The 22,881-nt window shown below is 41.8% G+C and overlaps 1 protein-coding gene and 1 long non-coding RNA gene across 3 annotated transcripts in view; one reads left to right on the forward strand and one right to left on the reverse strand.

Annotated features, from left to right (window-relative positions):
- Positions 1-22,881, reverse strand: part of LOC148121409 (uncharacterized) — a 73,810-nt gene that overhangs the window by 15,920 nt on the left and 35,009 nt on the right. The window lies entirely within an intron of this gene.
- Positions 1,133-21,670, forward strand: Ms4a14 (membrane spanning 4-domains A14). 2 transcript variants are annotated; one of them, XM_048442691.3, is made up of 7 exons: positions 1,133-2,922; positions 3,694-3,848; positions 5,548-5,676; positions 8,338-8,391; positions 13,529-13,678; positions 15,704-15,802; positions 19,025-21,670. In XM_048442691.3, the coding sequence occupies exons 2-7, from the start codon at positions 3,711-3,713 to the stop codon at positions 21,437-21,439; spliced, it is 2,985 nt and encodes a 994-aa protein (XP_048298648.3). In that variant the 5' UTR covers positions 1,133-2,922; positions 3,694-3,710; the 3' UTR covers positions 21,440-21,670. The 2 variants fall into 2 exon arrangements, with proteins under 2 accessions (XP_048298648.3, XP_085549765.2); XM_085693639.2 differs by lacking the exon at positions 1,133-2,922 and having other exon boundaries at positions 3,569-3,848.

Below are 22,881 nucleotides of genomic sequence, written 5' to 3' on the forward strand. Positions count from 1 at the left end.
ATATGAATGCATGTGCCTCAGAGGCCAGAAGTGTCAGATGCCCCTTAGGCAGTTATGAGTCACCAGATATCAGTGTTAGGAACTGAGCTCCAGCCCTCCGAAAGAGCAGTGCACCCCTTTACTGTCTTTCTCTCCGAAAGAGCAGTGCACCCCTTTATTGTCTTTCCCTCTGAAAGAGCAGTGCACCCCTTTACTGCCTTTTCCTTATCATTGCCATTACCACCATCATTTCAAACATTCTAATTCAAATATAATGGCATGGGTGATAACAATGAGGGTAGGCTGGCGGGATGACCAACCCAGCTACCACCCAGGCCCAGAGCCAGGCTTATGAGTTAGCCCACCTCAATGTCCACCTCACCTATGGACTGCTGGAGCATGTGAAGGGGCCAGACCTACAGATCCAAAACATCAGGATCTCTACCACACAGGACAACAAAAGGATATCCAAGAGGAATCCCAGTGAAGGGCCAGAGTCAATAGTGTAACAGAAGCTAGAGGCTTTGAACCAGATCCTTGACTCATTGCAATGAGTCAAGTAATGACGTGTGGACTGAAGGGTACACTGTGACACACTACAGTGCCCACACTGTTTGTTTTTTTTACTTTAAAATTTGATTTTGTTTTGGGGGTGAGATTGCAAGGTCAGAGGATGGAATCAGGGGAAGGGGAGGATGAGTGGGATCAGGATACACGATACGAAATCCACAAAAAAACAATAAAAAGTTTTTTTAAAAAATATATAATGGCATCACTTCTCTCCTCTCTTTCCTCCCACCAGCCTCTCCCAAGTCTCCTCCCTTGAACTGCTTCCATGTCTCCTCCCCATTATAATAGTTATATAATATCATTATACCCATAATAAAAATGGTTGTGTGTATGTGGTTTCAGGGTTGACCCCTTTGTATTGGACAACCAGTTAGGAGGCTCACCCCTAGGAGAAGCTAACCTTTCCTGTCTTAGCAGTCATTAGTTGCCAGTAATTGTGTGTCTGGGGTAGAACCCCATGAGATTTTTCTCCCTTCCACATTAACATATCTATTGATACTGCCATTCTTCAGATCTCGTTCAAGCAGTCACTTCTATGAAAGACTGTTTCAAACAGACATCCTGGTATTTTCGTTCTTAGGATCTTTCTACCCACTCTTCTGAGATGTTCCCTGAGCCAAGATACAGGAGCTGTGATACAGATGTACCACTGGAGCTGGGATTCCCATGATTCATTGATCGTGTCCAGCTATGGTTTTCTGTGATGGTCTCCACTTGCTGTAAAGAGAAGCTTCTTTGATGAGAGGTGATAGCTACTAATCTGTGGGTAAGATTCAGTGTAACATGAGGGCCGGCTTGTTGGGGTTTCTGTACCCCACAACCGGCAAGTCCCAAAGAAATAACAGAGTCTACATTAGGTTATAAACTGATTGGCCCATTAGCTCAGCCTTCTTATTGACTAATTCTTACATCTCACAGTAACCCATAATTCTTGTCTGTGTTAGGCATATGGCTTGGTACCTTTTTCAGCTGTCAGCTCATATGTTGCATCTTCAGTGGTCTGGGCAGAAATGGAAGAGGGAGCTTCCTGCTTCCCAGACTATTCCTGTTCTCATCGCCCCGCCTCTACTTCCTGTCTGGTTGACCCACCTATACTTCCTGCCTGGCCAATCAGCGTTTTAATAAAATACATGATTGACAGAATACAGATAATTCTCCCGCACCAATTCAGAGTGTGGTTAGGAACTGAGCTGATTCAGCAGGGTGGAGGTAGTAGTTTTATTCTAAGGTTCTGACCTCACTAGCCCTGATGGGAGAGAATATAAATCATTAGTCTTTCTGAGTCTGAGTTCCTTCACTCAATATAATCTTTACTAGGTCCATCCAATAACTTGCAAGTTTCATGATTCCATTTTTGATTAAAGATAAATAGCATTCCATTTTGTATATGTGCCACATTTTCATTATCTACTTTTCTGTCGGAGGACATTTAGGATGTCTCCATTTCTTGGCTATTGTGAATTAGACAGCAATGCAACTGCTGAGACGTATTTGAGGAGTAGGGTGTCAACTCCATTGAGCATATATCAAGGAGTTGTGTAGCTGCGTCAAAAGGTAGATTTATTTTTAGTTTATTGAGGATTCTCTGTACTGATTTCCAGAATGGCTGCAGCAATCTGCATTTCCAGCAGAGACTGAAGGTTCCCCTTCCCTGTGACCTCACCAGCATTTCTTGTCAATTGTTTTATTGATCTTTGCCATTCTGATTGGAATAAGATGAAGTCTCAAGGTTGTTTTAATTTTCATTTCCCTAATTGCTAAGAATGATGAACACTTTCTGAGTTATTTTTAGCCACTTTTACTTCTTCTATTGAGATCTCTCTGTTTAGACCCTTTGCCCATTTTTTAATTGGATCATTTGTTTCCATGACTACCTGTTTTTTGAAATCCTCATGTTCTGGATATTAATCTTCTGTCAGATGTGTAGGTGGCCAAGATTCCCTCCAACTCTGGATCCTTCACGCAACTGATTGTTTCCTTAACTTCTGCACAAACTCTTAACCACTGGGCCATCTCTTCAGCCCCAAGAGTGGATCTTAAAGTTTCTTACCACAAGAAGAAAAATGAAAAAGCAATAACAATTTAAGGTGATGGATACATTAATTGCCTTCATTATGGTAATAATTATGCAGTGTATCTGTGTATCAAAACATTGCCCTGAACACTGTAAGTATATGCAAGTTTTAATATACTTTAAAAATCTTGAAAACATAATCACAATTCACTATTTTCATAGTATTAAGAGATTTTGTTAAATAATAACATTTTTTCCTAAAAGAAGGAAACTCCATTGGCAAAAGGATGGAAGTATGTTTGAAGAGTAAAAACACAGGTTCTGGCGACAGAAGGACAGCCTCCTTTACCTCTCCTTTGGTAACTATCCTTCGGCACTTTGATCCTTCTGCTCCTCAGTCTGAGCACTGCTCACTGTCTGATGTGCCACTGCCAACCACACCCACAGTCACCTACAGTGCCTGGGACATAGCAGAGGTGCCAAAGGCTTAGTGCCTTTGTGTTTCATAAGCAAGTCCACAAAAAGTTCAAGAGAAGTAGTATGTCCAGGCAACAGCATGTAAATGTTAAGAAGCCCTGGTATTTGTGATTACTGCAATCTAGGAAATATCGGAGATGGTTCCTGCAAATATTATGTTTGCCCTTATCTAACTGCTTACCTCAGCGATTTAGCAGTTGAAATCATAATAAATACATGAATATAAAAGATTAGCCTGAAAAATTCTAAGCCATGTATAATTGTAATTAGTATTGATAGAGTATCAGAGCATAATTGTGAAATATATGTGTGCATGTATGTATATATATATGTGTGTGTGTGTGTGTGTGTGTGTGTGTGTGTGCATACAGGTACAGGCACTTGTTTTGTGTGTACCATCTAGCTAATTTTGTGCTTACTATATGCTTTTTAAGCAAGCTTATAATAGAGCCAGTTTTCCAGGTTTCCTCTGTAAGAATCGAGAAGGCTGGTACACTCTAGAATTCTCAGATTCTATGACTCAATGACTGGGATTCTGTGGTTCTAGTACTATGCAATTGCTACGGGCTCATTGCGCAGGACTCCATGTGGCCCTAGGGAGGAAATACATCATGATTATGGCCGCAATGTCCTCTCGCTCCTTCTCCTAACAGAGCTCTACCGCTGAATCATGGAGTCACCATCTGAGGAGAAAAGAAGGAGCCATGTCATCACTATAGACCCAAATGAAACCATCTTGACTGCCTTTCCTTACAGACCTCATAATTCCCTGCTCGATCTCCTGAAGGGGGAGCCAAAAGTTTTGGGGGTGAGTTCTGCCTTTTCATAGATCGTTCCATAAGGGAGAAGAGGGGCCAAATCTCCATTTTTGTCTACAGAGGTAGCTCTGTGCAATCATATTCAGGGAGGGAGTTGGTCGCCCTTCCTCCCTGCCATTTCATCTACAATGTATCCTTCTACAGTCAGGGAAGCTCACTGGTCTCCATTCTCCCCAGAGAGCTATTGACAGATAATAGTTTTTTGGGGGCAGCAAGGGAATCAGTAATTTCCCCCAAAAGTGTAGCTACTGATAAGTTTTGCCCATGCTCCAATAAATAACCCCATAACATAAGTTATTGTCAGTGAGTCACCAAAAAAGACATGAAAATTAAGGATTAGTGGGGGAAAAGAAAGGTTCAGTATGGATGCGAGCAGGTTCAAAGAAGGTAATGGGTTAATGTGATAAATACATTGCATTCACGTATGAACTACTCAAAAACTGAAAAGGCAGCACATCTAAGTCAATTGCTTGTGAAAAAATGGATCCTCAGAGAAAAGTCATCATGTGCCATCTCCAAGGATTTTGATTAAAATAGAGAAACAAAAGAACTCTTTAGAAGGACAACGCAGTTTGCCTTTGGTCTGAATTATATGTTAACTCTCAGTGGTCGATGCAGAAATGTTTTCGAGGTGATGGATTAAGTAGCTTTCGGGAGTGACTAGTCTAATAACTCACCAAGCCCAGGGAAGTCCTATGGCTGTTTCATGGGGAGCTAGTTCTGATCTCTGGCTTCCAACACAAGGGAAGTAGAAAACTATGTAATTTTTCCAAATATCTTCTTAGAAAGTGGCCCCAGGCTATGCAGTGCCTCTCACAGAACTAAGAAAGCAGGGAAGGTGAGGTCAAAGTTCATCAGTGGAGTGTAGGTCTAAGGATGCATAGGCTCAAATAACATGAAATGAAAATATTTTTTTAAATTATGCCTATATTGAATATGTACAGCTAGTTTTCTTGTACACATTCCACAGACAGTGTAATAAACAGCTACTTCATAAGTTTACATTCTAGTAAGTGCTCTGTTCACTCCTAGGCAGATGATGCTTAAAGGTTTCTGGTGCTTGTATATGTGGCCAATTGCATACTACCATCCTAGGAGACAATTTAAAGGATACAGGAGGAAACAGGTGTGGTGATGCTAGCCTGTCATCCCAGCATTGGGAGGTGGAGTCAGGAGAGCCAGGTGATTACAATCACCCTGTGCTACCTAATGATTTGAACACAATTTGGAATTCAGGAGATCCGGTCTGGAAAAACAATGTACAAAGCAGAAGATGTGTGTAGATTATCTATACATAACATTTCTAACATAAGAGCCTTAAGCATCCTCAGATTTTGGTCCTGGAACCAAGCCTCCCACCCGCTTTCCCATGCAAACCAAGGATGGACTGTACTCAGCACTGTCGATTGGAGAGGCTAAGTGTGAGGATAACCAGAATATGCCAGGGTGACAGAGGAGGAAGGGGGTAAGGGAGTAGTTTGGGGACCTGTCCTTAAGAAGCTTGCAATCTAGGTTTAGTCACACGTGCTACAAGATACACTGGGGATCTTGGGCAATAGTAAAAGACCAGAGTGAAGACTTAAACTTTGGAGGGACTCAGCATGATGGGGACATGAGATGTTTGTACTGGGGTGATGTGCAGCCAGAGGCCTGGGCTCGTGTTACCTCATGTTTATTTTCTCCTTCCAGGCTATCCAGATTCTTCTTTCTCTGGTCATTGTGGGCCTTGGGATTATATTAGCATTTAATTTCATCTTTTTCTCCAAAAAATTTCCTCTCGTGATCCTCACAGGATATCCATTCTGGGGAGCATTTTTTGTAAGTACCACATGCTAAGAACATGTTGGAAATTGCTATAAAGACCATAGGAATTGCATTCAGTTCGTTGACAATAAATTTCCTAAGTATGTTCCTTCCTGGACACCAAACAGGCAGACCACTCTTTCGTAAAAGAAAGCATTCCGTATTATCCCATTGGCCATTGTCTGCCCCCCTCACAGTAACAGCTGTCCCTAGGTACACAGTGCTTGTCCAAAGCCCATGGGTAGAGTGCATCCCGCAGTGTCAACCTGGATGATGAAGCGGGCAGACAGTCTACTTTACCGTGTGCAGACATGGTAACCTGAGAACAGGAATTCATGCTGCTGTCACTCACAGAACAGGACTCAAGGAGAAGGAAAACTTGAGGGTCATCACAGCTCAGCACCCTTCTTAGACCCAGAGGGTTTAGGACTATCACTGACAGGTGACCATGGAGTCATCAATTTGGTTCTTAGTACTATGCTAGTTCCACTGAACCCTCCAGCCTTGGTTCCTCATCCCTTGTTGCACATTTAAGGGTAAACTCACTAGAGTATCTCACACATTAAAACATACAAGAGGATGAGAATCGGGTCTGTTTACTTCCTTTGATAGTCTCAGAAATTAGGACCATGCTTGAGATATGAGATGCATGAATGAAGGCACAGGTCAATCAATCAATAAGCAAATAACTGAAATAAAGAACTAACGGGACCACTGTCTCTATGAAAACCAGTCATGTGTTTTGATAAGCATTCTGTGCCGTTTCAATAATCTCTATTTCCAAAACAAATGATAACATTCCATTTTCCCAATGAAAGAATAGGAGGTTGATTTCTTTTTGTTTGTTTTTTTTTTGTTTTTGTTTTTTTAGTATTCATTTCTTTTTATTTATTTATTTAAAAAACCCAAATTATCTTTTTTCATTATACATACCAATCAAAGTTTCCACTCCCTCCCCTCCTCCTACTCCCTCCACCTACCACCCCCCACTCCCATCCAATCATCGGAAAGGGTAAGGCACATTGCTCTGAGGAAGGACCAAGGCCCTCCCTACTATATCTAGGCTGAGCAAAATATCCATCCAAAGAGAACAGGATCCCAAAAAAACCAGTACATGCAGTAGTGATAAATCCTGGTGCCACTGCCAGTGGCCCCTCAGTCTGCCCCAGCCATGCAACTGTCAACCACATTTGAGGGACTAGCTTGGTCCTATGCTGGTTTCTTCCCAGTCCAATTGAAGTTGGTGAGCTCCCATTAGCTCAGGTAGACTGTTTCAGTGGGTGAACCCATCATGGTCTTGACCTCTTTGCTCATATTCTCACTCCTTCCACTCTTCAATTGGACTTTGGGAGCTCAGTTCAGCGCTCTGATGTGCATCTCTGCCTCTGTTTCCTAAACTGCACTCACTCTAACGTAAAGAACCAAAGGGACCCAGATTTCACCTCCCCATTCTCCAAGCAAATTCTCCCAATATGAGTTGTGAGAGTCACAGGTGTGAAGTTTAGTAAGGCTTGATTTATGCTTTAAAAAAAAATCAATTCTTCTAGCCCATTCCCTATGGAGGAATACCTTGCTCAGCTTCAATACTAGGGAGAGGGGCTTGGGCCTGCCTCAACTTGATAAGAAGACTTGTGGACTCCCCATGCGAGGCCTTACCCTTTCTGAGAAGTGGATGGGGAACCAAGTGGGAGGTGGGGGGAGGGGGGAGGAGGGGTAGAGGGGGAACTGCGATCGGTATGTAAATTGAAAAAAGAATGAATTTTTAAATTAAAACAAATCAGTCTTCATGGGAAAGACATTTATTGGACACACAACTGCATCTTCTTGGTAATGTTCCAGATCTCTAAGTACTGTGGGGAAAAGCCCTTCCCGAGAAATGTGACAGACGATCTTACACCTAGGAGAAGTGCTCCAGAGAACTGTATGAGGGAGGGTGTAGTGGAGGACCCACCAGGGCCCAGGGCAGAGAAGCACTTCCTACAGGGGTTCTCATGAACTGAGGAGAAAGGCACTAGCTAAGGGTGTGTCATGGGAAAATAACCGAGAAAAACGCATGGCCGCGGCCGTGGCGTAACATGGAGCCACCTAGTAACTGTCTGCTCGTTAGCTAATGGTATCTGAGCTGACTCCACCTCTAGCTACTGTGAAGAGGGCAGCATTAAACATGGCTGTGTGCATTTCAGCATCAGGGCAAATGGTGTCTATTGATGACCGTTGTCTTCTTTTTGTTGAAAGGTGTGTTCTCATTAGAGTTCACTGTGGGTTTTTGAGGGGAAAATGAATTCAAGGATGTCAGCCATCCTGGGAACATCAACTAGAAAGATGTTGTGGTTGCCCAGAAAGGAAGATGATACTGTGAGGCCCCAAGAGAAAAGGCTAGAGGGGGTCTGGAGGTGGGGGGCCAGGTGGAGCAGAGGAAGATGCCAGCAGAAGCTTCCCAGTGTCTGTCTTGCAGCATACGGATTTTAGATGCTAAGACCCAAATGTCCCCAGGTGCTGATGACAACCCCTATAGATGGAATTAAAACAAGGATGTTCCTCCCTACCACTCAGGTTAGAAAGGCTAGATGCTGGGGAGGGGGAGTACCGCTGACAGTTTGAAAACCCAAAGGAGACTGTGTTGTAGACAGATTAGATGGACCACCTGTTAACCATTGCCTTTTGTCTTCTGAACAGTTTTTTCTGGCAGGATTCATCACAGTGTACAATGATAAATTAAGACAAAATCCGGTAAGTAGTTTTAATAACTTTTATCTGATTTAAAATCCATTTACTTTGTAGCAGCTTTGACCTTAAGCTTCAGGGTTTCTCAGGAAGATCTTTTATGCATCAAACTTGTGGTTCAAACCCAACCTGTGGATGATTTAGCCCTATGTTCTTTCCCTTTCTCTCACTTCTTTTGTCAAGAGAATTGAAAGTTACCCATTGGGAACCATCCTATATTGCTGTAGTTAAATTATTTTTAATTGGGAGTAGATTTTTGCTCCTTCTCTTTTCACGGGGAATAGTTCACAATGTCCGAAGATATCTTTTGGTTCACAACTAGGTGGGGTATACTATTGAGGGTAAGAGCCATGGTTGTCTCTAAGCATACTTTTTCCTTTTGAATTTTTTAAAATTTATTTATTTATTTATTAAAAATTTCCACCTCCACCCCGCCTCCCTTTTCTCCCCCCCTCCCCACCTCTCCCTCCCTCTCTAGTCCTAAGAGCAGTCAGGGTTCCCTGCCCCGTGGGAAGTTCAAGGTCCTCCCCCCTCCATCCAGGTCTATAAAGGTGAGCATCCAAACAAACCAGGCTCCCACAAAGTCAGTCTATTCAGCAGAATAAAAACCCAGTGCCATTGTCCTTGGCTTATCAGTCAGCCTTCATTGACAGCCACATTCAGAATGTCTGTTTTGATCACATGCTCCATCACTCCCAGTCCAGCTGGCCTTGGTGAGCTCCCATTAGATCAGTCCCACGGTCTCAGTGGGTGGACATACCCCTCGTGATCCTGACTTCCTTGCTCATGTTCTCCCTCCTTCTGCTCCTCATTTGGACCTTGGGAGCTCAGTCCAGTGTTCCAATGTGGGTCTCTGTCTCTATCTCCATCCATTGCCAGATGAAGGTTCTATGGTGATATGAAAGATATTCATCAGTGTGGCTATGGGACAAGGCCAATTCAGGCACCCTCTTCTCTGCTTCCCAAGGAACAGTCTGGGGACCTCTCCTTGGACTTGGGAATCCCTCTAGTGACAAGTCTCTTGCAAACCCTAAAATGGCTCCCTTAATTAAGATATTTACTTCCCTGCTCCCATATCCATCCTTCCTCCATCCACCCATCCCATTCCCCCAAGCTCTCCTGAATCCTCCCCTTCTCCCTTCTCTCTACCCATCTCCCCTTACATCCACCCCCACGCCCCTGTGCACCCAAGTTTTGCCTCGCATCCTTGTCTATTTCCAATATCCAGGAGAATAACTATATGATTGAATTTATGTTTTTATTTTATGTGTAGGAGTGTTTTGCCCAAAGAGGCCAGAAGAGGGCATCAGATCCCCTGAAACTGGAGTTACAGATATTTATCAGTCACTGTAAAACTGAACCTGGGTCCTCTAAAAAAGCAGCCAGCTCTCAACCACTGAGTCTTCCCTTCAGCCCCCTTCAAACAAGCTTTAAAACAATGGCAACACGGGGAGACTTCCTACAACAATAGAAAAATCATCTGACCAAAACATCTACAGTCTCAAAGTTGAAAAACACTACCTGAACCAAAACCCACCCCCAGAACCCTGCCACCCTCACTTCCTATCCCCAGCCCCGCCTCCAATGACAATAGGCGCTTTGCTCGGAGGCTGTAGTGCAATTTCTACTTGGTCTTAATAATAAAAACCCAGAGTCAGATACTAGGGGGTAAAGCAGAGCAGCCAGTCACTAGTTTATACCTACATGAAATCCTCAGACGGAATGGGGTATCCTGTGTCTACAAGTCCTTAGACTGAATGTTCTTAGACTGAATGTCTTCTCTATGAAACCTCAGACTGACTCCTGAGCTTCTGTCTCCTGCCACCTTATATTCCTCTCTCTGCCTGTCCTGGTTGTAGGGCTGAGTCAGAGCTGCTTGGCTCTCATTGCTCTGTCCACTTGAAGGGAGATTCCTAAGAGCTACTTTGAGGACTAAGATAATACTTACAAAAGGTTTGGTGATGTGTAAATATTCTTATTCTCATCTAATCATTGCAGGAAGCCCTAGAGTTATGGGCTTCCTTTCATGGTCACTGGATCCATTTTCATGGCCCTCTGTCAATTTCCTCAGGGATAGTTACAAACCCTAGAGTGGTCCTAGGGAGAGGGATGGATGCCTCCATCTGCTCCTCTGGAGATAGATGCTGACAGCCCCTATATCATCTTCTCCCAGAGCTGAGACACCCACAAAGGTTATCTATGCCTCGTGGAGAGCTTTACAGATGGATGAAGGCATTGCATGACACACGGGGTGGGACTGCAGATCTGGTTCCCACAACAGCTTTTCCATCACACATGAGATGACCTCAGTCACTTAGTTCCTAATCCCATGCATCTCTAACTCATGGCTAGCAAGGGTCTACCTGACGTGACAATCCCATAATAAGAATCAGATGGGACTAAGGCTGGGTGTGCTCTTTGTAAGGCACAGTCTGCATGAGGGATCACACCAGAGACCCGAGTCTGTTAATGTTCCCTGTGGAAGTCAAAACAGAGACTAGAGAGACCAAAGGACTTAATATGGAGAGTGTATGACAGATTTGCATGCTCCTTGGTTTTGGGTCTTTTTGGGGTTTGAGGTTTTTGTTTGCTTTGCCAAAACCAAATAAAGATCTTCTTCAATGAAGATCTCAGCTTCAGGTGAACAGCTGTAAGAGCACTTCCGGTCTTGCCACAGCTCCAAGGATGTAAACACACAGCTTCATTTCCAACCTCAGCAGACAAGATACAGCCCATAGAGGGACAGCAGACACACTCCGGAATGACACTTTCTCTCTAAAAATTAAGAATGACTATGAAGGAAATAATATGATGCCCACAACACAGCTTTCTTGTAAGAAACTCAGACATGCCCATCTTTCCCATCAAATGTACTGGGAATGAATAGAAGGAATTAAGCAGAGGGTGCCCAACACCAACTGATCTATCTACGGTACAACTGGAGGCGCAGGGGACAGCACGCAGGGTGTAAGAAAGATTGTAAGGGCCAGAGCATCTACTGTAAGACTGCATCTTCCATTATGACAGGGAATCTGAAACCGTGATCTCAACACCATGGTTACCTAAATAAGACCTGAAAGATGACAACAACTGACATGCTAATATGAATGAGAAATATCATGAGGCCTCACCCAGAACTACAATCTAGTAGCTGAAGAACTATAATCTATGACTGCTAAGATAGGGACAATCAATTTGTTCCAGGGATAAACCTCGTAGGTGATCTAATCCCAAGTGTTCAGTCTTAGAGAAACATACAAATGAACAACACTAAATTAACTCTGTAGGTTGTATTATAAATTTATATGTACATATATGTAAAAAATAATCATTAATAATTAGAGGCCATGAATTTGAGGAGTGAGGGGACAGAACATGGGAGAAGCTGGAGTTGGGGGGAGGTGAGGTAAACACAATATTCACAAATGAAATTCTCATAAGATAAGTAAAATATGGATCTTGGGGGGCTCAGTTCGGTGCTCCAACGCGGGCCTCCATCTGTATCGTCATCCAACGCCAGATGAAGGATCTATGGTGATAAGCAAAATATTCATCAGTATGGTCCCGGGCCAAGGCCGGTTCAGGCACCCCCTCCTCTGTCCAGAGAACAATCTGGGGATCTCTCCTTGGACCAGGGATCCCATATATAATCAAGTTTCCTGTAAACTCTAATATGACTCCCTTAGTTGAAATATATTCTTCCCTGATCCCACATTCATCCTTCCTCCCTTCCCCCCCATCCCGGTCAACCGAGCTTTCTCCATTCCTCCCCTACTCCCTTCTCTCTAACCCTTTCCCCTTCCAACAACCCTCCCCCCCCCATGCACCCAAGGTTACCTGGGACTCTTGACTATTTCCTACCTCCTAGCGGATAGCTAAATAATCTTCATCAGGTTCGTCTTCTTATTTAGCTTCTCTAGGATCACGAATAATAGGCTCAAAGACCTTTAATTATGGTTAGAAACCACTTATGAGTGAATACATACCCGCGTTGGAGCACCGAACTGAGCCCCCCAAGATCCAAATGAGGAGCAGAAGGAGGAGGAAAATGACGAAGGACTGCGAGGGATACTATCACCCACTGATACAAGGGGTCGGATCTAATGAGAGTTTACCAAGACCAGATGGACCGTGACTGAACGAGCATGTGATCCAACCAGATTCTCTGAATGTGGCCGGATTTTCTGAATGTGGCTGGCCTGCAGTCTTTATGAGAAGCCATTGACAATGACACTGGGACTGGTTTCCTCTGCATATACTGGATTTTTGGGATCCAGTCTGTTTGGATGCTCACCTTCCTGGACCTGGAGTGAGGGGGGAGGAACTTGGACTTCCCACAGGGCAGGAGACCCTGACTGCCCTTGGGGACAAAGAGGGAGGAGGAGAGGGAGGGGGGGAGTGGGAGGGCATTGGGAGGAGGGGCGTAAATGGAAACTTTTTATAATTTAATAAAATTACTTTTAAAAAAAAAAGATAAGTAAAATAATTTTAAAAATTAAAAGGAACTAAGTGAGCAATCAGCTTTTTATGCCTCCCATGTTGGAGCACGAAGACCAGGGCAACTTTAACCCCTAGTCCAGATTTTACCATCTTTAACCAGACAGTTGTGTTGGTCATTGTTTGAATCTTCCTGGGCAATGTAAGTGAGCCAGATGGTGAACTGTCAGTTCCCACATGAATCTTTATATGACTGGGGCCTAACGTGGTAATGATACATATTCAGTATATGCACTAAACCTTTAGAAAATAAATGACTACAGTTAAGTCATTCTCATTTTCAAAGGTAGAAATTGAGACTCAGACAGATTAAATAGTTGCTACAAGTTCTAATAAAAGCAGGACTCAAAATCAAGTCCGATTTCCAAGGTGAGATACTTCCCAAGGCACCATATCCTTCCAGGTTGTGAAAGATGGTTTGTGTTGAGATGGACATTTCAGGATCGCTAGCCACAGGGCATTGTTGGCTCATTCTACAGTTTGCTTTGCCTTCTGACTTTGACCAATCAGAACAGAATTTGTCAAACCTTCCAATCCCATGGACCTGATGCAGCCTCTAGAACTAGAAAAGTTCTGAGAATTTCCTACAAGGTATCTTTATCTTTAGTTTTTATTTACTTTATCTTGTCTTATATCTATTTTCCAGAGACAAAAAGTCACAACCGTGAACATCCTCAGCTCGCTGGTTGCATTAGCTGGGATTGCCTTGATCCTCATCAGCTTTACACAGCAGCACAAATTCTGTCAGGCGCCCTCCCTCGAAGGAACATGTGTTGTAGGCAGAACGCTTCTCCTTGTGAGTGACCTGATTCTGGAAGAGGAGTCTGTGGAACCTTAGCCAGGCTACGTCCATGGCACAGTGATGAGTTGCTTTTTACCCCTGACCTCATGTATAGCTGCTTCTAGAACCACAGTCTCTTGATTTTTAATCCCACTTATAACTCCAGGGAGCTTGTATTCTTGGTGTAACATTGTACAGTCTCCATATCTTGGTTTGTTTTCTCTTGTAAAAATTTAAGATATTAATATAAAAGCTGCCTCATTGACCTGTGATAAGGATTACTTCAAATAATACTTGACAAAATATAAATACTCAATAGCTATATTATAACTATTATTACTTCAATTGTATTAGAGTTTACCTTTTGCTAATCAAAAAGTTACTCTATTGGTATAAAACAAAATATGGAGGGAGAAAGTGAGGACTTTCAATCTTTTAAATACACAAGCCATTTTCTACAATTGTAAATTTTTACTTGGTAGGGTAAACGATATATTAATTTATGAGAATATGATTATACATGTGGTTTTTGTTAATTTATTTTTGTATGTGTGTGGGTGTGCTGCTTGAATGTGGGACTATGCACCATGTGCATGCCTAGTCTCTGAAGCCAAGATATAGTGCCAGATGCTCTGGGACTAAAATTACCGATGTTTATTAGCTACAGTGTGGATTCTGGAAAGTGAAGCCAGGTCCTCCAGGAAAGAGCCAGTGCTTAAAATATCTGACTATCTCCAGCTCCTGATTAAAATTAAGGTTTTTAAGAGTCTATCATATAAGCAATCCATGACATTATAATTATTTTAATTATTTTTTACATTTATTTACTTGAGGTATGTGTGGTCCACAATGCCATAGCTTTCATGTGAACATTCGAAAACAGCTTACAGGAGTTCTTCATCTCCTCTCAACATGAGGATCCTGAGGCTTAAAATAAGGCTGTCAGGCTTGATACCAAGTGCTGTCACCATGCTAGCCCCAACATCATTTTCAATCATGTCAAAGATGCCAATGGACCCTTTCCATTGCCCTAAAGAAAACTCTGGACTTTTAATCTGTTTCTGATAGCAACATCTTGAAGACTTGGATCCTAGAATTTGAAAATTTGAACCAATAAGAACAAAAGTGAAGTAGAAACATGGGAAATTATCTCCTTTGATTTAATTCCTGTAATCATCTGTTGAAGTGAACCAAAGGACCTCCTTGTGTGTGCTGAGATAAAGTCCCAAATTATACTTGGGTTCCTAAGAACAGTCAGAAAACAATTATAGGAAATAAAATCCTGTTGTACTTGATTCAAGTGCATATGATGGAAGTTTTATAAGGACTGGGGCCAATTCTCTCCTGCTGGAAGGCAGACAGTGTGGAACTTAACACAACAGGGGATTACACACTTCAGGCCGTTATCTAAGTTTCTGCATGTGTTCAAAAGACACTGAGAGGCAGAGAGCTTTACTCATGTTCCCAGTGTAAGTGTGACCTTGCACACAATTGTACCCAGCTTTTGTTGCCTTCAGTATTTAAGCTTTTTGAAAACCACACTGCACCATCCCGCCTCTCAATGAAGACATTACCTTAAAGTAGCGCCTGCAAAATGTCAATCTGGGTACTCGATCCATCTTGTAGGTTTGTTTTCTTTGACACATAGGTGAATACATAGCTGACTTTCACTTCCAAAACATGTGCATACCCAGCTGTCTTCAGGCAGGAAAAAGCAGGCATTGGGGTACTGTATTCTCACACAGGAAACAAAACAAGTTTTTGTAATTAAATGGCAGGTGATTATAGGAATGCTGCCGCATTCTACTGTGCCCTCCTTGTTTCACTCTAGAGACCATCTTAGCCCAACTGATATTGGAGTTTGTTACCCACTCCTTAGCAGAAAGACATGAAAATGATGCAACGTTTAATAGCTACAGAACAGCATGAATATAAGTTTTCCCAAACTTGGTCATAAGGTCTTAGGTATTCTTGGCTTCTGTTTTTAAAGTGATGCTGCTTCTGTCCTAAATATGATTTCTTTCTCCTTCTTATTTTTAGGGAATTTTGTCAGTTTTATTAATCATCACCATAGCGGAGTTCAGCATCTCTTTGACTATTGCATCCTTAAGAAGCAGTTGCTGGACCAGTTCAAGAAAGGTGAGCCCAAGATTATCATGAGGATTGAGTATCTGTGTGTGCGCATGTACGTGTGTATATATGTGTGTGTTCCTGTGTGTGAGGGAGCAGGCACCCTCATGCCACAGTGTGAGTGTGGAGATAAAAGGACAACCACAGATGTTGGTCCTCACCTTTGTTTTGAGAAAAGGCCTCTCCTGCTGTTCACTACTGCATACTCCAGGCCAACTTGTCTACAAGCTTCCAACGCTCCTGATTTTCTTGTCCTCCCACTCCCTCTCTCTAAGGGTAAAAACAGCACAGAGGTTGGTACTGCTGCATCCACACTGAGATCATCACCTCACATTGACATCTATTTTCTGTGCAGAAGCAATATGCTCAGATGCCACACTGAAACTCCTAAATTAGGAAGATTAGAGGGTCCAAGCTTAAGAGTGATGCTCACTCTAAGATAACTTGTTTCCATTCTTGTACTATATACTGTCCTCAGCCATCTCTGTTCATATAGGATTCTTTATCATCCTGAAAATAATAGAAAATATGGGACTTTGTGGAAAATCCATAGAACTGTGACATTGGGAGCATATACCCTTACTGATTGTTTATAATGTCAAACAATATTATACTCACTCAGTGTCAACATAATAACCATTTTAATATATACCAACACCCTTATTTTACATCAAAATGAATTAAGATTTAGGGATTAACTAACATCTCCAGTATGACAGAACATAGGATTTGTTCTGACTAGTGTAGTGCTGCTCCTGGCCATGTTTTCTGAGTTACAAGAGCAATCTGAACTGTGCTTGACAGTGTTTTGATGTGGGATACCCCTCTGTATGCTGTGAATATGTTTTATCACCATTGGTTAATAAAGAAGCTTCTTTGGCCTATGGCAGGGCAGAATAAAGCCAGAGAGAAAATCCAAACAGAGATATATAGAGAGAGTAGGCAGAGTTAAGAAGATGCCATGTAATTGCCAAAGGAGACAAATGCCACCGAACCCTTACCAGTAGGCCATAGCCTTGTGGTGATACACTGACTAATAGAAATGGGTTAATTTAAGATGTAAGAGTTAATTAATAAGAAGCCTGAGCCAGTAGGCCAAACAGTGATGGAATTAATATAGTTTCTATGTACTTATTCAGATCTGGGTGGCCAGGAATGAATGAGACATCTCCAGTTACAGTGTTTGCTTGCTTCCTTGCTTGCTTTTAACTTTAAACAATCAAACACACCCATTCTAAGTATGCTGTATGACAAGTTTTGACAAATTACACATCACAATCAAGATATAGTTCAACCCCACCATCCCAAAGGTTAATGTGGATTTTCTTGATGGATAGTCATACACCTCTTAGCAGAGGTAGATATTTGAACAAGAGACTTTTATAGACCCATGCCCATTTCTTAATTAGGTTGCTCATTTGTTGTTATTGAACTGTAGTGCTTTATATATACAGTTTGGTAATTTCTTATCAGACATATGGTCTATAAATATTTCATCCCACCCTGTCCCTTCAGATTGTTAACCTTTTTTACATTCTGGACAGTATCTTAAATGCATAAAAGTTATATTTTTATCAAATATGATTTCTGTATTCTTTTCTTTCTCTTGTTATTACATGCTTGAGTATATTGTGATATTTAGTATGTGGCATATGCATGTGTATTCATGCACATTGTATGTGCCAAAGGTCAGCACTGTGTATTTTTCTTCAATTGGACCAGACTATGTTTGTTTTTGAGACTGAATCTCTCACTGAACCTGGGGTTCATGGAACTGCCTAGGCCATTTCCATGCTCCCAAAGTTAGGGTAACAAGAACACGCTGGCATTCTTTACATGACTTCTGACCATCTGAATTCAGAATTGCCTTGTACATCAGGCACTTTACCAAATGAACCATCTCCCCATTCCTCTTTTGTTGTCTTACTCATGAAATTGCCACCAAATCCAACTGTGACAGCTAATCTTGGTTGTCATTTTGATTGGATTAGAAAGAGCCTAGATGACTTTAGACCTCTGGGTTTGTCTGTGAGAATGTTTTCAGAAAGAAAAGGGTAGATAAAATATATCCTGAATGTGGGAGGCACCATTCCAGCACAAAGGAATTAAAGAGGATAGGGCTCACCAAAGTGCACACTTTTTGGCTTCAATGTTTTATCCACTGTGAACTGATGTTTGTCTACAGTATTGGGTAAAGGTTCAATCCATTTTTTGCATGTGGCTAAACAGTTTTCCAAGTGCTGATTGTTAAAAAAGACTGTCCTTTCACACAGAGTGATCCTGGCATCACTGTTGAAACTCAATGAACTATTTATATCATGCTTGTTTCTGGGTCCTCTATTTTATCTACCTGTCTATCTTACCATAACTTTATTGAAGTTTCAAAATAGGCAACTATTATATCACCAAATACTCTTCTTCTGATTAAATAGTTTTGCTATGCTGGCCTCATTAAGAGTCCATATAAGTTTGAAATATGTTTTATGTATAGCTGAGAATGAGGTTATGTGTATTTTGATATGGATAGCATTGAATCTGTATATTTTTGCATAGCATTGACTTTTTAAAACAAGTTTGTCTTGTTATAAATAAATATGGAGAAGATCTCCATTTGTCTAGTTCTTCTTACAAATATATTCAGCAATATTTTGGAGGTTTCAACATAGAAGTCTTTCATCTTCTTGGATAGACATTTTTCTTGAATGTATCATTCTTTTAAATGATACTGTAAATTAACTTCTTCCTTGGAACCTAGTACCTATTTCAATAGTAGGCATCGTACTGGTGATTTTCATCATCATCTATTCATATGTTATTCTGGTTATAATTGTCAGCACTTAAAGGGTGAATTCTGATTGTCTATAATCACCAACATTCAGTTCATCTAAATAATTAACAAATCAAACAGTATACATTTGTGTATGAACATTAACTGGATATTTCAAATATATGAATATTAACTGGATACTTCAAATGTCTTAGAAAAATTAGCATTATTCAGTATGAAAAAAGGCAATTTTGGTCAAATCTCTTTGTTCAGTATCTAGGATATAAGAATAGTGACTCATCCAAATCAATGCCGATGAACACACAGCAGAGGCTGGAGAGCTTCATCTCCCTTCTACTTACATGTGAACATGAGAGAGGAAATATAGTATGAGAATACAGTAAGAAAATGACAAAAAGACAGCTGTGGCCTACTAACACTCTGCTTTCCCCTTGGTATTATAGGCTGTATTCTTCTTCCCTTCAGAAGTTCCTCAAAATACTGAACAGCCTGTGCCCGAAGAAAATAATCCATTACAATTTGAGTTTCAAGGAAAATCTCCCAGTGATAATACAGCTTCAAACATAACAACCATGTTTTTAGGGGGTTATGCTTTCTTCAAGTTAAGAGGCTTAAGAAATCCTTCAGCTCCCAAAAATATCTCACGGAAAAGTGATAAGGGTACATCTTCTATGCATGTTCCAGATGAACAGGAGACTATTCCTCCACCCTCCTTAGAGGAAGAAACTAAACTGGATGCTTTACCTCCCCCATTAACACCAAAGTCTTCAGAAAATATTCCTTCCCAGAAAGAGTCTAGCAATAACCTGAATGATGAGGATCTAGAATCTATTACACATCAAACCTCTGATCTGCAACCCAAATTGATTGACAACCAAAATATGTCACCCAAATTTCTAAAAACTCCATCTTCACATAATTTATCCCCTTTGTTACCTGACAGTTTATCAACCCAAACATTAATGGAAGCTCTGTCAACACAAGTCTTACAATCTAAACTCACATCATCCCGTATTTCAATGTCTTATGATCTGACATCTGAGGACTTGCCTTCTGAAGACATACCATTTCAAGAAACCCCATCCCAAGACATGCAATTCCAAGATCCACTGACTCAAGACATATCATCCCAAGAGACTCAATCACAAGATATTCCATACCAAGATACACTAACTCAAGACATACCTTCCCAAGAGACTCCTTCCCAAGAGACTCCATCCCTAGAGACTCCATACCAAGAACTGTCATCCCAAGATACTCTATCTCAAAATACTCTATCCCAAGAAACTCCATACCAATATACTCCATCCCAAATGATTCCACACCATTATACTCCATCCCCAAAGACTCCATCTCCAAAGATTCCATCGCCAAAGACTCCATCCCAAGAAACTCCATCCCAAGATACACTAACTCTAGACATACCATCCCAAAAGACTCAATCTGAAGAAACTCCATCACAAGAGATTCCCTCTCAAGAAACTCCATCACATGATATGAAATACCAAGATGTACTACCTCCAGAAAAAACATCGCAAAGCACACAAACCCAAGATACAGTGGCCCACGACACGTCATTCTCAGATCTTCAAGCACTAAACACTCAAGTTCAAATTCAGCAAGATCCAGAAATATTTTATAGAGACATTCGAACAGAAGTCATGGAACTGACTCAAGAATGGATGTCTAATATGAGCAAGAAACCCCCAAGAAGACTTTCCTTATCCTTGTCAGGCAAACATGGAAAATTCTCTTCCAAGAGACATTCCCTGGACCTACAAATCAAAGGTGACGAAGCCCCAAGGAGACATTCTGTAGACTTACAAAGGAAAACTTCAAGACGGAAATCCATAGATCAGCAAATCAAAGCCTGGCTATCCACAAAGAAGCACACCACAGAGAAACAAGATGCATATACTCAAACCCCAGAGCTATTCCTCCACCAGCAAGCTGATCAGCAGCAGGCCAAAGAGGAGGAGGTTCCAGTACAACAACCCCAAGATGAGCAAAGCAAAGACCAAAAATCTGTAGAAGAGCTAAGCCCAGAAGAACAGCTTACTGGCAAGAAAGAAGATCAGCAGTCTGATAAAATGCAGCGTCCAGAAGAACAAGTTCAACCAGCTGAAGACCAGCAGCCTCTAGAGCAGAAAGTCCCGAAGAGCCAGTCCCCAGATTTGCAAGAAAGACAGCAAGTGCTAGTAAGGAGAGCCCCAGTGCCGTCATGTCTGGACTGGGACTCTCAAAGCTTTCAGTTCACAGAAAGGTCATGTTCATACTGGTCAACTCCATCCTGGCAGCCTGTTAGCCTGGGATCCCAGGACTGGAGAAGTCAAGGCTGGAGAAACAAAGATTGGAAAGCACAAGAATGGCAGTTTGAAATACAGCCTTCCCTGGACTGGGAATCTCAAGAGTTATTAGAAAGAGAATCCTTAAGGCAAAGGGCACTATACCAAGAAATCCAACCCCGCAGCACCATAGTCCAACACACCCAAGATCGTCAATTGCGTAACTTTATATTTCAAGTGGGTCTGTGTCAAGGTAATGACCAACAATCTGGTGTTTTAAGAGGAGATATGTATGCTGCAGATGATGTACAAACAAGAGACAGGGAACCCCAAGACATAGAAGATACATGCCAGAAACCAAAAGACCAGCAGTCAGAAGACATACGGCCAGCTAATAATCCTGTTTCTTGTCAGAGCTTGGTTCCATACACATATGTAACTTGTTTATCCAATATAGCTTCAGAGCAAGAGGTGCAGAACAATACGCCCTGTTCAGACTCATCCAAAGATCTGAATGCCACTTCTTCCTCATGGTATCAAAAAGATCAACAGCAATCTGAGGACTCAGACTGACATACACATCTAATCAAAAACCACAGACCCCAGATAATGGAGCCAGATGAGGATGAAGCAGCTGATTCTCTAACCTGTGCTTGCTGTCTAATTCACTCACCAGAGATAAAGGGCATGCAGGACCTTCAAAGAACTCATTCCTTTTTAAAACAAAATGAAAACAAGCCAAATGTCAAGACTATATCAAAACCTTCTGGGAGTGAAGAAATAAATCTCATCTAAGCTATAAAATTTTGTCATTGATTATAGTATTCCAATGTATGATTGTTAATTCATCTCACAGCTTACTACTTAATGGATCTATTTTCTCATAATGCTAATATTTTTTTCTCCCCACATTTGTGTTGAAGATACGTGTACTATGTTTGCCCAAAACTTTCTGAATTAGGAAGCAAAGCTAGAGACAGAAGAGTAGAAGTCATGGAAGGGTAGTCATGTGCATATTATAATAGAAAATATGGCAAACTAGACTGTATTGAAAGAAGCTCCAGAGCTCTCTCTCTCACACATGCCTGCACTCACAGCTTTGTCAGTATTGGGAGTCAATTTCACCCTCTGTGGTCAAAATGAATTGTGTAAAAAAAAAAAAAACCTGTCAGTTCCCCTCTGTCTTTCAAGCTAAGCACAGTTTTCTATCCTCTTCATCTTTGATGCCTTTGCTAAAATCTTGCTTTTCTGTCAACTCTGAAGCTCTGCATTTTGCTCAGCTTCACGGTGTTTTCTTTGCATGTGTGTGCACCTGAACTTTCTAATCTGTAAATACAAAAACCTCAAGAACATGAATGGAAATAGGCATTGGAGTTAAGGGCTAATTTTAGAAGCACATAATGTTGGACCTCACATACTTTTTATGTATTCTAACAAACTTCCTGAGCCACAATTTTTTTTACCACAAAGTTGGGGCCTGTGGTCAGTAAAGTCCAGTTATAGCACAGAAACAATGAGGGTGGGTAGAGGCATGTCCTGATTGGAAGCAGGAATGTCTGACACAGTGGTTCCCTCAGGAGAGGCCATCAGAGTCTTTTAAAGCAAGGGATTGTTCACACAGATAACCGGGCCCCGCTGGAGACAGAGAGACCTCCTCCCCTGAAAATAGTAGACCCATCATTGTTTTCAGATTTTCTTTTTTTTTCTTTTTTTTATTCATTTATTTATATAAAAAAATTTCACTTCCTCCCCTCTTCCCAATACCCTCCCACTCCCCCCACTCCCTCCCCTCCTCCCTCTCCAGACCCAAGAGCAGTCAGGGCCTCCTGCCCCGCTGGAAGTCCAAGTTCCTCCCCCCCTCCCTCCAGGTCCAGGAAGGTGAGCATCCGAACAGACCAGGATCCCAGAGAGCCAGCACATGCAGACGAAACAAGACCCAGCGCCATTGTCAATGGCCTCCCAGTCAGCCACCATGTCAGCCACATTCAGAGAATTCAGTCCAATCACACGCTCCT

Source organism: Myodes glareolus, chromosome 7 (genome assembly GCF_982192425.1).
Source record: "Myodes glareolus chromosome 7, mMyoGla1.1, whole genome shotgun sequence".
Classification (NCBI taxonomy): domain Eukaryota; kingdom Metazoa; phylum Chordata; class Mammalia; order Rodentia; family Cricetidae; genus Myodes; species Myodes glareolus.

Bases quoted from the DNA above. Each gene is read 5' to 3' on its own strand.
- Ms4a14 (XM_048442691.3), top strand. From the start codon at position 3,711: ATGGAGTCACCATCTGAGGAGAAAAGAAGGAGCCATGTCATCACTATA. The intron at 5,677-8,337 runs GTAAGTACCACA...TCTTCTGAACAG, and splicing joins CATTCTGGGGAGCATTTTTT to TTTTTTCTGGCAGGATTCAT. The intron at 15,803-19,024 runs GTGAGCCCAAGA...TTGGTATTATAG, and splicing joins GCTGGACCAGTTCAAGAAAG to GCTGTATTCTTCTTCCCTTC.